Here is a 16,107-nt window from a genome sequence, read left to right on the forward strand (position 1 = left end):
TTTAAAAGTGAGTGCACCACTTCTGAGCTGCCCTGCCAGCCCGATGGAGTTGATAATCCTTACTAATTCAAAACAAATTATTATATATTCTTGCTATTGTTCTTACCAATTCACCTTGGAAGAAAACAATTAAATTTTATTGTTCCATTTTTACATTAATTCTTTATTTAAGGTTATCTGTTTTGCAAAAACAATACTTTCATCTGCATTTATTAGTCACAGGGACATTTACTAGTCACAGGAAGGGACGAGAGGTTTGCTCTCTGTTTGTTTGTCAGTCTGTCCATCCCACCGGTTTTTTCAAACTTTTGTCCCATACCCTTTAACATATTCAACGGAAACTCGGTATATTTCTTCCAGAACATTTCACAAACAAAAAAAATTCACAAACATTCTTCCAGAACCCCAATTCTAAGCTTAATGATCAGTTACATTCCTTCAACTTTTTCTTCCATCTGTTAAAATGTCTCCCTGTGTCCGTTGTCCTGCTCCCCTCCCTCCAGTCTCACAAGAGTGTGCCCATTGTAACCTCATATTGTTTTAGAAAACCCATCCGTGCTTTTTTCTTCTCTCACCAACTCACCCCTCACCACCCCTTTTCTTTATGCCACTCGACTACTCATGTGCAACGTCTTTGTCTTCCTGTTCCCGTTTGATCCATTGTCAGCATGTGGACCTGCTGCCCTCTGTGCTTTAGCTCCCCCATGAGCCTAGATGTTTGTTTTGAAAAAAATTCTAATCTTCAAAAGGGCATAATTCTGTGAAAACTTGACTAAACGCCTTGAAACACGAACTTGTTCTGTAACTTAGCATAATAAAACCATATACCGAGTTTCCGTTGAATATGTTAAAGGGTCTGGGACAAAAGTTTGAAAAAACCGGTGGGATGGACAGACTGATGAACAAACAGAGAGCGAACCTCTCATCCCTTCCTGTGAAACCAGTCGGGGACTAATAAATGCAGATGAAAGTGTTGTTTTTGCAAAACAGATAACCTTAAATAAAGAATTAATGTAAAAATGGAACAATAAAATCTAATTGTTTTCTTCCAAGGTGAATTGGTAAGAACAATAGCAAGAATAAATAATAATTTGTTTTGAATTAGTAAGGATTATCAACTCCATCGGGCTGGCAGGGCAGCTCAGAAGTGGTGCACTCACTTTTAAACCAGGATTTGATTCTCAACTCGACCATAAACTGTCACCTTGGTGTTTTGCAGCCTGGACTTCTGATTCATCAAAAATAAGTTCACTCTGGGACATTAAAGCAGGATCTAGTCGACCAGAATTTGCTGCTGGTGGACATTCCCACCGGTTGTCTTTCCCAAATAGTTGGCGAACGCAGTTGGCACCTTTACAAAATTACAATTTTTTGTCCTGAATACCACTGAGAAGGCAACGACAACCCTTTCAGTGTAATCCTTGCCATGAGATCGCTTCCATGGCACAGACCAGAGAGAGAGAGAGAGAGAGAGAGAGAGAGAGAGAGAGAGAGAGAGAGAGAGAGAGAGAGAGAGAGAGAGAGAGAAATAAAGATCAGCTCCATCATTAAAGCATAAGCACATTGTAATTTCACCAAAAGATCAACTACAATACTTCCCATTTCAAATGGTACAAACCAAACAGCACAAAAACTTTGCAAACTACCAAAAGAATGTCAAGGGAAGTAAATAATTTCCATTGCAAAAAAGCCGAACAATAGAATGCTGTACTTGCAGCCTTCTGTTAATCGTAACTCATGTTGAAAGAATATCGAGTGGGTCTGTGCCATCAGCACACCCTTCGGGCTCACATCTTTGAGCTCACAGGCTCTGAGCCAGGGGTCTGAATCAATATTGGTGACAGAAATTCCTTTGTTGTGGACACCTAAATGCCTGTGATTCGTTTCCCTATTGATTTGTATATCCTTGTTGCCAGAGAGCATCGAGATTATGCCGACATTTGCTGAATCCTGTGTGGTTTTCCATGCAGCCTTACACTTTGAAGTGTGCAAAATCCACCCCTGATTTTGCATTCACACTTGAGTGCTATTATAGGCAGAACATGTCACTTCAACATTTGCTGCAATGAGTGGCACTTTTGGTGTGCATTTGTTTTTTGACAAAAATAAATTTCAAACTTGAACTAGAACGGCGCTCGGTGGAGCGTGCACTGCCATGCTGAAAAGTTTACGTTTTGTCTCCCACTGATAGGCTGGATCTGCATCCAGACATTAACCAAAATCAAATCACCTTGTTCTTGTCACATACACCCAACTCATCCACCTAGTTTTATCACAACCTATCCACAGCTTTTTTTAATTTCCTGCTCACCGACAAACAGGGGTGGATACATAACCTCCATCCACCTTTGGTGGCAGAGGTAATCAATGTAATAGACAGCTAAGTGTGGAATATATTTATATTTTAAAATAATAAGTGACTTTCAAAATGGCATGATCTGCCCCAGAATGTGCAGTATATGTGCAGAAACTGGGCATGGAACATGTATTGTGTGGACCAGATAAGGATTATTACCTAAAATGACTCACAAAGCCTCTAAAAGAAGCTGAAAATACTTAGAAAAGTACCTGTAAGAGAAAGAGGTGTGCATCTACAGTAAAAAAATTTGCAACACTTTCTGATACATTCACCCAAAAAGTTGATATTTTGCAGCCTGTACTTCAAAAAAAATTAAAAATTCAAAAACAATGTGAGCCTGTGCAAGGCCTGTGGACGGGCGCATTCTACCCGACCTCCCAGACCATCAATGCCAGCGAGTGAACTTTGAACCTTGCGGGATTAGCTCATGTGAACGTGGCAGGCTTGGTGATTTATTTAATGGACCTCTGTAATTGGAAAGATGATGCTGTCATTCCAAACATTCAGGCAGACTTCCCAGGGGAAGACAGTGTGTCTGTTTATTAACACCGATGGGAAGATCATATCTGGGGTTTTCAATCCACAGGGTAAGTTTGAAATTATGTTATTTATTATTAATTATAATGGGGAAGTAGTGGAGGCAGTGGGAGTGGGAACTTTATGAGCTGTGAGGGTCATTATACTGGTGCGGTTCTGCGAAACTGTCACTTTCCACAAGACAATGGCACACAACATATAGTGGTCCTGAGACAGTTGTTTCATTAGTATTCGTTTCAGATAGCCCTTCCCTTATATATAGTGGGTTTATGGGTCATATGCATTGTGTGAGCTTTAGGCAGGTCTTTATTCCCATCCTTTATCCATTTAATTTACTGTGCTGTACACAGGAGTGTTCCCTTCAGGAATGCATGCACGCATCGCAACAGAGTAGCTCGTTTCCATTTCCTGTTCTCCAGACACTGAGCACAACATCATAGCATTTCTCCAACTACCACAACGCCTTTCTAAAAAATCCCCACATCATTGAACCACAGCCCAAGCTCACCTACGCTCACCGTTGAAGCCACAACAGACAACCACCACAAATCACCACATCGAAGGCTTACCACTATTCTTACTGCCACACCACTGCTCTCATCACTCAACCACCATCACCACTGACATTCACCACCTTCCACTGGACTGGCAGAAGATGTGTTGGGGGGGGGCGGAGCACCCATACCATTATAGATGCTCGAGTCTGGATGTTCTGGAATCTTGCTTGGAGCGCAAGAGTGCATTGGATTAACGTCGTGTGGGTAGCCCTTGTGTTCCGCTCCATTACGACCCTCTCTTGGTGTCCATCACGTGTTCCTGGGCAGAAAGCACAACCGAAGTGCCTGTGTAACTACAGCATTGGTAGCTCTGCCTTGTGTCTCTTTTCCTTTGTAAATATAAGCATGTCATTTCGCCTCACCCACTTGTAATAAACCTGCTTATTATACATGTACCCAGTTCATAAGTGTCTTTTCCCGCATTGATCGAGCATTGTCCACACTTAGTGTTAGCCGGAAAGTTCTCCCCCACGTGATTTGCTGTTAGCCAGTGCACGCTCACTGTATCGCTCGGCAATAATCCGGGTGTGCATTGAGGGCACGAGACCCCCCCCCCCTCCCTTGGTGTGGCCATACACAGGAAAGGTACACACGCAAAGTAGTGAAACCCTGCCAAGATTGGCAGTTCCATTTGGTACTCGTGGTCGATTAAAAACCCACCAGTGCATGGAGTTCTCCATGCTCAGTGGCCTCAGGACAAGGAGTTCGGAAGGAGCTCGAGTGCTTCCCATCCTGGTGAGCCTCAAACCTTGGATCTTTAACAATATGTATACATTATGCATACATATATTTTCTGGTTGGTTCCAGGGCCATAAATGATATTGTACTAGATGTTTGCATCTAATCTATTTGTGTGTGTGTGTGTGTGTGTGTGTGTGTTTGTGTGTGTGTGTGTGTGTGTGTGTGTGTGTGTGTGTGTGTGTGTGTGTGTGTGTGTGTGTGTGTGTGTTTTCTCTCCACTGCCGTCACTCACCTATGCTAAAGGCAAATGGTATGAACTCGACACTTTTCATCCATGGATGTTTATTGTATTTCCTCGAGTCAGATTTGCATTTCGGAACAGAACGATTATCGTTAACCATTTTGAACTTTCCACTTTTTCATCTAAATGCTGAAAATTATTTTGAAAAGACGATTTGAATTACAGATTTCGTGCTGGCAACAGAAGGTTAAAAGTGCCCAATGAGCCACCGAATCACTGAAAACACACACACACACACACACACACACACACACACACACACACACCACACACACACACACACACACCGCACGCACGAAAGGCCTCGTTCGCATTCATATGTCATGTTTGAAAGTCGCTTATTATCAAATTCCAATGAACGAATGCAGATAACTTAACTGAATCCTTCTCTTTCAACCAATTCATCCAGTGCTATTATGGACAGTTCATTGTGATCGAATGGGAAATCGAATAACTGAACAAATACAGCTTGGAGTATCAGGAGAAACCCAAATAGACAAATATGGACTCATCAGGAGGAACCTGGATAGGATTCGGGTGTTGGCTGCTACTCCTCTACCCTCAAACCCATCCGTGAAATCCAGGGACTTCAAGATTATTGAAACTCTCCCAATGAAACTGAGTCTATGGGCCTATCACTTCACCATCGCAGACAGGTCAGTGGTCTCTCTGTCTTCTACCGCCTCCTTTCTTGTCTTGCACCCTCTGCTCTCTTTCCATGCTTTGTTCCCCCATCCCTCCCCCCCCCCTTTTCCCCAGGTTTCATCAACCCCTTTCTGGTGAAAGTACCTAAATCCAGGATCACTGCTCACCTCCACTTATTCGTTCCTTTTGTTGTTTTTTTTTTTCCTGCCTGTGGAACAAACTTCAACATTCTCTTCAATCTCATTCTTCCCTCCAGGACTTTAAGACTGCTTCTCCCGAAATCCAAAACCACGATCTTTTCTCCCCTAGTTAACCGACCACCTCACCCCAATCCCTCCTTCCAAATTTCCAGTTTTCCCTCCTGAGAGTTCCTTCTTTTATCCATTTTTTTTGTCCACCCCATGCATCCTCTCCTGCCCCTTATTTCACCCCACACCCATTGTTTGTCCAAATCTTCCTCTATCTTGTCCTTCAACTCTGCTGTTGGTGTTTCCCCCTCTCTCCACCGTTCCTTTTGTATTGTTGCATTCTGATCCGTTCATTCTATTAATACCAGCTCTTCCATGAGCCTCGCAATTTATACAAAATAAAAAAGGAAGCAGATTCTGACTACAGACATTATTTCCTAACTCTTCAACCCAAGCTGACAGGTATTCTTCAACCTCATGTCTACCGTCTCCGGTGCACGTCAAAAACACCACCTTCGAACACCATGTCCTTAAATCTTGATTAGTGCCTCAAAAAAAACACATATCTTAAACATCTCTACCAACTTTGTTTTATCATTCCTATAATGCTTCAGGGTGAAACAAACCTCTCGAGTTATGATATAAACAAGAGAGAGACAGTCTGCATGAGATGATGCTTTCATCATAGTTACATACGGTGGACAAATTCGATTCCACTCTTAATCTTCGAATGACTTGATTTTGGTGCTGAGATTTAACCCTTCCCTGATGGACCGTAGTAATCACGGATTATAATTGATGCCTTACAGATTTAAGAGTTTGTACAGACAGCATTCATTGGAACACTATCAATAGACAACTCTTTAAAACTTTGTTATTCCCACTTTTTTGTGATTCAAAATGGAATGATCTTACCTTGAAGGGAACTCAAAATCAAGCCAATTTCCTTTCTCTCTTTGGTGAACACGTGAAGCATAAGCCAGCCCTCGTGACGGTCTCCTAATTGTGGAGAAGAATGTGTGACGGATTACTTCTGTTTTGGGTGGTCCTATAATCCCATGGATGCCATTCCTCTTTTTTTACTGCCAGCCCGGGATTTCCCAGCAAAGACCAACCGACAGCAAGGAAATTGTTGTGTGAACAAAGTGAAATCCCTACTTCCTTGAAGTTTGTGAACTTATCAACATTGCATGTTAACGAATGCTCATGCTCATTGTGATGATTTCTATTTCTTCCTGTTTGTTTCATTAGGTCAAAAAATCGTGGCTGAATCACGTCTGAGAAGAACCAAAGCCGCACCGTCAGAAGAGGTTTGAAAAGCTAAAACAAATTCTCCAAATCATCAGCACAAACACAGTGACCCATGACACCAAGCATCATATCTTCCCCTTGCAATACAGCTGAGAAGCTGCTGAGCAAACCAAAAAAGGCCTGTTCTAAACTGATGAGGACTTTGAAATTTATGTTCGCAGTTGGAACAGTTGCAGTTAATTAGTAGGAGTAATTGCCTGCAGCTACCTTCATGGATGAGACATGAATGGCATCAAGTTTATACATACACACACACACACACTTATTTGATAGAATCAGAAGGTAGAGGGAGGTTGATAAAGCTACGTTGTTGTCTAGGCATTCTTCAACCTCATGTCTACAATGGTCCCATATTCTTTCTCTTCTTCTTGCATATAACACCTTGGCTGCCAGGTAGCTATCATTGCGTTGGGGCACGACAATGCCACTGATGATGCGCCCCTCTACCAGTACACTGGTACTCATTTCACCAACCTCAGAAGGATTACAGGCTGAATCAACCCCACCTGGTGTTAATTCAGCAGCCAACGAGGCTTGAATTCAGGACCCTAAGATTCCAAGCCAGCCACCGGAACCATTAAGCCAACACCAGGCTTAGTTGTCCCATCAATGTGGTAGCACCTTGATGCCATCTACAGAGATATCTTTGTGTTCAGAATACATCCATTTCAAGTCACATGCTTTGGTCATGTCATTCGGGTCTCAGCTTCCTCATTTTGAGACTTGCTGCCACCCAGATGTTCTTTCGGTGTAATCAGACGTTGACAAGTCTGGATTGAACGGGGGTCGATTTCGAACTTCAGAAACCAATCTCCTCCCCATATTGTTTCAGTGGTCACTATTTGTTGAACTATTATAAAGTCGTGCTCTTCGACAGCATACCCGGAAATCGTCTACTTATTGCTCGTCACACATCATTGCACAAAGCCATTGTCACATTGATGCTTTTGTATGCAAACGTTTCAACAATTTAAACCTGGACCTTGAACTTTTGGCTAAACCTTGGAATTTTTCATGGTGGGGACAATCAGTGGTGACACCTACTGCTAGCTCACTTTGATTCTGACACGAAATTATAGACTGAGGTCCAATTACTTGTCATAATCTTCTTTTGAGAAATTTTCTGCTTCCCTCTGTAGTTTTCTAGGAGCTCTGGTATAATGGCCACAGGGTTTTTCGTTTGACCGATTGCTTTTGATTCGTGCACATTTTTTCCACGACATACAGTTTGTACCATTTACTGTGATCATTCTCCGAATAATGTGACTGTTTGACATCTTCTCTCGGCAAAAACCTAATGACTCATCACTGCTCAATAATGGTGCACTCCTGTAGTGGGTAGGGAAGCTACATTTACAGTCTCATGATTACGAGTGCTACAGGAGTGGACATTGTGCACTACACAGTGGCATAATGGTGATAATGGTGAGATAATGCACTCTAGGTGTGGGAGATCGGCGGCTCGATCCTAACCCTGGATGAATTATTCCACAGATTAAAAAAAAATGGTATTTGCTTCTTCCTTGCTTGAGGCTCAGCATTTAAAGCATAGAGCATGGACATACCCCAAGGGTTGGCATCCTCATTGTGGAGGAGATTCCAACTTAATTGCTCCACTAAGTGTGGGAAGATGAGTGATATTTTCACAAAAGATGGTGTCACTGGAACCCAAAGTGCTTTTGGAAGTGATGTCATTTCCTCCAAGGTCAGTGGCCCAGTGCTACCTGCCGCATGGTCGGGTTGTCGGCAACTAAACTGATTCCCCTCACTGGCTTGCTCGGGGGGAGAGTGACTATGTCACCTGGCAGGACTAAAAACAACACGTGAAAAAGGATGGATGAGCTTCCTTTGGGAGCCAACGGCCATCTTCAAAAAACATCCATCCGATTGGAATGGTTCGTGGCAGGAAGGGCATCCGACGGTAAAAAGAAAATGAAAAAAATGCTCCAACACCAACATAGATCTTGGATCCAGTGGTTTCAGAAGGGCCTCCTCTTCATGGCAGTGACCCCCAGCTGTTGTCAGAAAGAAGTGGGAAAAGGGTCCCACAGAATCTCCAACTGTGGCTAAACAGGCATGTGGAGGAAAATGAGAGCATCAGAGTTCAAACATGGAATTTTGATATGAATGACATGGCAAGGCAAAGATATAAAAAGTTTGGTGTGTAGAAAATTTGAACCATGATGGGAGGAAAAGTTGATATATTGTACGTGTAGGAGTTGGAAAATGGACTGGGAAGAGTTCAAAATAACGAGGGCAAGGCGATGAATTGTATTCCTGTGGGGAACAGAGAAAGATAAATGGAGTTGGAATCATATTGAAGAAGGAGTGGAATGGGAAAGGTACTGGAAGTAAAGAGAATTTGTGATCGGTTGATGCTGGTGAAGTTAGTGGCAGTGAATGGACTAGCGGATATAATCTGAGCATACGCGTTACAAACTGGGTGTTCAGATGAGCAGAAAGAGGCATTCAAAGAGCAATTTGAAGAAAGTCAGGAGGGTACCAGCTGGCGATAAGGTTATAATTGGTGCAGAATTAAATGGCCACGTGGGCCAAGAAGTGGGTCGATACGAAATGGAACGTGGGGGAATTGGATATGGCAGGACAAATTGAAAATGGGGAGAGGATTCTTGAGATTACTGAGAGCCTTGAAATATTTCTTGTGAATACAGGGTTCAGAAAGAAGGATGAACATCTGTTAACCGATAAAAGTGGAGGTAAGAGTCTCCAAATTGATTACATCTTGGTAAGACAAAGCAACGAGAAGCAGGTTATAAATTGCAAGGTTTATATTGGGTGAAGCAAGGGTGAGTCAACATGGGCTGTTAGTAATGAACATGAGGTGTAGACATAAAATAACGGGCAAGTATGAGAAGGGGGAAGGCTAAACTGTGGAATCTGCCAGGAAAGTAGCTCTGGTCCTCTTCAAAGAGGAAATCCAGAGAAAGCAGAGGGCGATAAAGCAGGACAGGGGAGTAGAAGGAATATGGAAGAATGTGAAAGAAACTCGTCATGGTGGCTGAAAAGACAGTTGGGAGAATGAAGGTAGGAAAACCCAAGGAAAAGAGACATGGTGGTGGAATGAGGAAGTACCAGACGTGATTAAAATGAAGGAGATGGCAAATAAAGAATGGAAAACTACAGGAGAAGATCAAGACAGAGAGTGGTATAACAATGTAAATGGTAGGGTGCAGAAAACAAGGCAAGGTGGGAAGCAGTGCAAGAAAGGTATGATCATTTAGAAACAGCAGAGGGTAAGAAAATTATCAAAAGAATACCAAGAGCGAGGCAGAAACAAAGGCAGGACCTGCGTGAGTGTGTGCAGTAAAAGATGATGCTGGTCAGATCCTACTTCGATAATAGGAAACTACGAGAAGGTGGAAAGAGGACTTTGGAAAGTTACTAAATATGGAAAATGAGAGAGAGGCCCTGACAGAGGAATGGAAAACTAAGGGACCCATGAAGGAGGTGCAAGACGATGAGGTTAGAAAAGCACTTGCCGAAATGAAAAGAGGAAAATCCCTTGGACTATCTGAAGCTACAGTCGAGTTTGTGAGCACGCAAGGAACTGAGGGAGTTAAGTGGATGGTAGAGTTGATGAGGAGAGTGTGGAGTGAGAAGATACCATACGAGTGGAGGTAGAGCATAATAATAATACCAATTTTCACACAGAAAAGGACATCTTAGACCGTGGAAATTACAGAGGGATCAAATTGATGGAGCATGCTATAAAGATACTGTCGACTGAAAAGGATTGAAGACCTAAGGCTAAAGGAGATTGTGAAGAGAGATGAGATGCAGTGTGTATCTCATCCATTGCTCCCCTTGTTTTGCATGGATTCGTGCAAAGAAAGGGAACAATGGATGAGATTTTCATCATGAGACCAATTCAGGAAAAGATGCCGGAATGAAATAAGAAGCTGTAAAATAGGCATTCATGGATCTCGAGAAGGCATTTGATAGGATTCCAAGAGAAGTGGTGTATTGGTGTTTGAACAAGAATGGCGTGTCAGAGACGATTGTTAGGATCATGACATAAATGTGTGTGGGAGTTAATGCCATGGTCAGGACAATGAACAGAAATTCACACTATTGTAGAGTGGAGGTTGGTGTACACCAGGGTTCGGCACCAAGTCCCTTATTTTTTGTAACAGTGATGGATGTACTGAGGGACAACATCAAAGACTGAGAACAGTGGGAGCTCCTGTTCACAGCCGACTTAGTCAAAACAGCAAAGTCAAAGGAAGAGCTGCAGAGATGGGTGCTGGAATGACAAGAGAGCTTAGAGTGACCTGCAAAAGTATTGTCGTGTCCAGGGGGTTTGCCCCTACTGGACGGACAGTTGAGTGATTTCCCTTTAGAGGTGAACAGCCGGGATTCTCGGGAGATTATGGCACGTGCGGGACGGGAGGGAGGCAAAGGCACGTAGCAGACGGAAGCACATCACAGGGCGTTAGTCTCGAACCCACGACAATCAGACAACACAAGCAACTTAAATAAATACGAGGTTTAATGAAAATAAATCAAATACTTACAATGGTAATAATTCATTCAAAGTGTAATAATAAAAACCGAACATGAGATGAAACTAAATCTAATCTCGAGGCGCCTCCACACGGACTTTAATACAGACAAGGGGACAGGATAATAACAGAAAAATCCCTCCCTTATCCTGGCACTTAGCTGTGTGCCCAGAGATGACATTCTCAAGCTTGAAGGTCGCCAAACCGCTTTGTCATTTCACAGGAAAATGCACCCAAAATGGTGCCCAGCCATTCTCTGGGCGGGATAACGTATAGGAGGAAATTTGGATGGCAATACTCAACACCGGGGCTCAGAAAATGCCGTGCAACTTCGTTCATCGATCGCACTTGCCAAAGCCGCTGCTCTGCAAAAATGGCGCCATCTCTTTGCCCAATGGCATAACACGAGGCTTTGAGGTTGGTCCCTCATGACCCAGCCAACACTCAATGGTCAGCGTCTTGCTCTCCACGCGAGCCATTTAACCTCAGCACAAACACGAGAATCATGCAGTCTTCTTCACCATGTCGAGGGGAAGCCAGCTGAAATGTCCTTCTCTTTCAACCGCCGATCCTGCCTCTCTCGCTTTGGTCCCGCTCCAAACCTCTTCTTCTGACTGCCTTATTGTCGCACCACGTTAGACTCTCATCCTCACCTAACTCTCCTCCACTCTGATGTCACGCCCATCAATCATCCACTCCGGGGACATGGTTTGCCAGTTGTCACCCCTGGAGGCAGGGTTTCTTGCCTGCTTGGACGTGCAGCTTGGAAGTTCTTGTTTTAAGGACATGATCCCTGTTTATCGCAGGTATTGAAATGCAAAAACATCAGAAAAGATCACAGGGGGGCAATCACATACTGGGAGAAATTATCCTCAAACCCTACCTAATTAACACAGCACCTCCCCCCATGTGGTGATTCATAACAACTTAAGCTCACAGTTTCCCTCCTTAATTTACTTCACGATGTCTCTTACATGTCCATGGACCATCCTACCCTATACAATCCTATCTTTCTGATGAAATTTCTCCATCTACACCACAAACATAACAGTATTCACCCATAGCAATAATGCCACATTTAGATGAATTATGAATGATGTTGAAACAATTTTTCCAAATGAACTTTTTTATTCATAACTGAAGAGATCAAACTAAACACTGTTGTAGTTGAAGGAGTTACATATCAAGAATACCTGAAAAATCATGTACAAATCAAAGTTCACTGGCTGTAAAGGTATTCAGCCCCTTAGGTCAGTACTTGGTGGAAGCACCTTTTGCAGCAATGACAGCTGTGAGTATTTTTGGGAAGGTCTCAACAAGCTTTTCACAGTGAGATGGTGAAATCATCAACCATTCTTCATGTGAAAATCGCTCTCGTTCTGCCAAGTTTGATGGCGATCGTTGATGGACTGCAATCTTCAAGTGTCACCATAAATGTTCAATTGGGTTCAAGTTAGGATTTTGACTGAGCCACTCAAGAACATTAATTTTATTCTTAATCAGCCACTTCAGTGTGGCTTTGTCTTTGTGCTTCGGATCATTGTCCTGCTGAAAGGTGAATCTCCTCCCCAGTTTCAGATTCACGGCTGATTCAAGCAGGTTCTCATCAAGGATTCTCCTCGACTTTAAACCGTCCATTATCCCTTCTATCCTGACAAGTTTGATGGTCCCTGCTGATGGAAAGCAGCCCCGTAACATGATGCTGCCACCACCATGCTTGACAGTATGGATGGTGTTGACTGGGTGATGTGAGTGTTCAGCTTGCACCAGACAAACTGCTTTGCATTTAGACCAAAAAGTTCAATTTTTGTCTCGTCTGACCACAAAACTTTTCTCCACGTGCCTGCAGTATCATTAAGATGCTTTTTCACAAACTCCATCCGAGCTTTTAGATGCATCTTTCTCAGTAATGGCTTCTTTGTTGCCATCTGTTCATAGAGTCCAGATTTGGGAAGGGATAGAGATGTTGTTGATTTATGAACACTGACCCCCATTTCAGACATAGAGCCTTACAGATCTTTCAAAGTCATTGTTGGATTCACAGTGACACCTAAAACCAGTTTCCTGCTTGCCGGGCTGTTGAATTTTGGTGGGCGATCTGATCTGGTTAGAGTCTGGGGGGGGGGGGTATGATACATCTTTTACTTCTTAATGATGGATTTCACAGTACTCAAAGGGAGAATGAGTGAATTTGAAATCTTCTTATAACCCTCTCCTGATCGGTACTTCTCCACCACTTTATGTCTGACTTCTTTGGAAAGCTCATTGGTCTTCATGTTTGCCTTGTTGGTTGATCAAGTGAGTTGCACTTTAAAACTTCTTAGATAAGTGAGAAAGCTTATTTTTTTAAAGTTCAACCACTGATTCCATACAGGTCAAATCTATTACACTTGTTTTGTAACATTTTAAAAACAAATGATTTACTCCTGAAGTGATTTTGGGTTAATTCGGTAAAAGGTTTGAAAACTTGTGTCACAGAGAATCATCTGATTTTCTCTGTTAATCTAACTTATTCACATTTAACTGCATTTTTTAACTTTATCACTTTGGAGAGGTTTGTTAAAACTCTTTCTGTTAAGTTTGATTTGAAAGCATCATGAAATAAACTCAGGTGGCATCAAGATGTGAATTGGAGAGGGGTTAATATTTTTGCAGGCAACTGTAAACAAGATAACGATGAACTCAATAAATTATCAGGTGAAACCATCCCTACATCATTCTTTGAATAATGGTTGTGCCTACAAATGAAACAAAACACCTCTTTCAATTTGGGTTCACAATCCCCACAAACACAGGTGTGTGCGTGTGCGTGTGTGCATATCAACGGTTTAATATTTCAGTGGTGCAATTCATTCATGGAAACAATCAACATGCACTATCATTGCAATTGGATCCAGATATTGACTGGGAAGAATCATTATTCAAAGAGACATGTAGGGATGGTTTCACTTCATCATTACCTCCGCCACCGAAAGTGAAGGAGGTTATGTTTTCACCCCTTTCTGTCTGTGTGCAGGATATCTCTAAAAGTTGTGGATGGATCTGGAAGAAATTTTAGCACGATATCTCAAAAAAATTGTTGACGGATTCGGTTGAAACTTGGTGGACATGTTGGGTGAGTGTCTAGGACGAATTGATTCGATTTTGGTGAAGATCCGAATGCGGATCTGGATACGAGAATTATTTAATTCTTAAAGTGATTCTTCACCATTGAGAGATCGGGCCAAAAATGATATAAAACTGTATAGAATGATATTTCAAAAATGTGTTGGGCCAGATATGTTCTCGTGGATCAGGCATTATATGGTTGAGGTATGTATGCGCTCTACCGAGTGCCCTTCTAGTTGAACATGTTACATTAGTTATTTGAGCCTGTTGTTTGTGTCCTTCATGATGTGGTGAGAGCTGATTTTTAAACAGTAAGTGTCCTTAAAACAGTAGATTTCCTGTTTGGAATGATTTTCCATTTTGTTTGACTGCCAGACAGGCAGACAGAGTGAAAAATATTATCTCACTCCTCTCTGTGCATGTGCGATCAGGATAAATTCAGAGCCAAAGTATTGTTAAACTTCACGTTTGTTTGCCAATTCATGTTCCGATTCGATTTCAAAATGTAACACTCAATTGAAGTCAGGTTGTTCCTCAGTCATAAACTGACGTTTGTATTGGAATGTGCCTTTCACAGTGAAGCCGTGTGACTATATGTCTATTAATTATGTCCTGTTTGATCGTCAGTTGCACCTTGACTTGACACACATACGTCTATTAATTCCATGCTATTGGAATATGTACGTTTCGATGATTTAGACTGCTGAGAAGTGAGACCCCTTAGACCGTTGAAGACCCTTTGAGACCCCCACGACACTTAAGACCCCTAAAAGACAAAAGACCCTGACAACCCAAAAGACGAAGATGACCCAAAAGTCCCTGAGGATCCAAAAGACTCAAAAGACCCAATGACCCAAAAAACCCCAATAACTCAAAAGACCCTGAAGACCGCAAAGGCTCCAAGGACCCAAAAGTCACCAAGGACCAAAAGACTCTGAAGACCCCAAGGACCCAAAATACCCTTTAGACACCTTAGACCTAAACGGCGACCCCTTATACTCTTCAGACAGATTAGACAGCTTACCCTTGATCATTTAGACTACTTAGACCTTGTTATATCACAAATAAATGTCAAGTAAAGATATTACAAATAAATTTGTACAATAAATGTTTTGTTATGATTTCGTGTACATCAGGACAACACAGCAAATCTTTGACATAAATTTCTGCAACGACGTGTGGCAAGGCAAGCAAAGCAAGCTGATCCACGCTAGTTATCTATATATTACTAAAACTCTCATCTTGTATGGATGTATGTATGTATGTGCGTATGTATGTATATTCCCGAAATACAGCCAAAACGGTAGACGATAACACAAAAACTTTAGGGCCACCTTACTCACCATTCTCCTGCGGTGTGCAGTATCAAGTTTCATTCAAATTGGGCAACGATAAAATTATTTTAAAAATCAATTCCCGATTCAGTCGAGTACTCTTCGGGAGAATTTGATCAATGCAAACAACCTCAGTGGTATAGTTTGCTGGAGCTATGTTCTTTTTTTTCTTGAAATCACATTTCATCAACCGCTGTCACAACGGTAACCCATCGGGTTCACTGGTTGTCTAGTATATATATATATATATATATATATATATATATATATATATATATATATATATATATATATATATATATATATATATATATATATATATATATATATATATATATATATATATATATATATATATATATATATATATATATATATATATATATATATATATATATATATATATATATATATATATATATATATATATATATATATATATATATATATATGTATATATATGTATATATATATATATATATATATATATATATATATATATATATATATATATATATATGTATATATATATATATATATATATATATATATATATATATATA

The 16,107-nt window shown here is 41.4% G+C and overlaps 1 protein-coding gene and 1 long non-coding RNA gene across 6 annotated transcripts in view; one reads left to right on the top strand and one right to left on the bottom strand.

The window, feature by feature from the left end:
- The window catches only part of LOC147024128 (uncharacterized), a 76,599-nt gene extending 70,311 nt beyond the window's left edge, over positions 1 to 6,288 (bottom strand). For both annotated transcript variants that reach the window (XR_015058884.1, XR_015058883.1), the window contains exons 1-2: positions 6,184 to 6,288; positions 3,582 to 3,712 (exon numbers count right to left, since the gene is read on the bottom strand). This is a non-coding gene — a long non-coding RNA (uncharacterized LOC147024128). The remainder of the gene's footprint in view (positions 1 to 3,581; positions 3,713 to 6,183) is intronic.
- The window catches only part of TYRP1 (tyrosinase related protein 1), an 84,211-nt gene that overhangs the window by 7,868 nt on the left and 60,236 nt on the right, over positions 1 to 16,107 (top strand). For 2 of the 4 annotated variants that reach the window (XM_085883718.1, XM_085883714.1), the window contains one exon: positions 6,520 to 6,578. Coding sequence is in view for 1 of the 4 variants with exons in the window: in XM_085883714.1 (XP_085739840.1) it covers positions 6,520 to 6,578 (59 nt within the window). In the remaining 3 variants the exon portion in view is untranslated. Of the gene's footprint in view, positions 1 to 6,519; positions 6,579 to 12,674; positions 12,851 to 14,118; positions 14,218 to 16,107 lie in introns of all 4 variants that reach the window. The other 2 variants (XM_085883716.1, XM_085883717.1) reach the window with 2 other exon arrangements.

The sequence above is a fragment of the Eptatretus burgeri genome, chromosome 6, assembly GCF_056783735.1.
Source record: "Eptatretus burgeri isolate ZD-2024b chromosome 6, Ebu_testis_v1, whole genome shotgun sequence".
Lineage (NCBI taxonomy): Eukaryota > Metazoa > Chordata > Myxini > Myxiniformes > Myxinidae > Eptatretus > Eptatretus burgeri.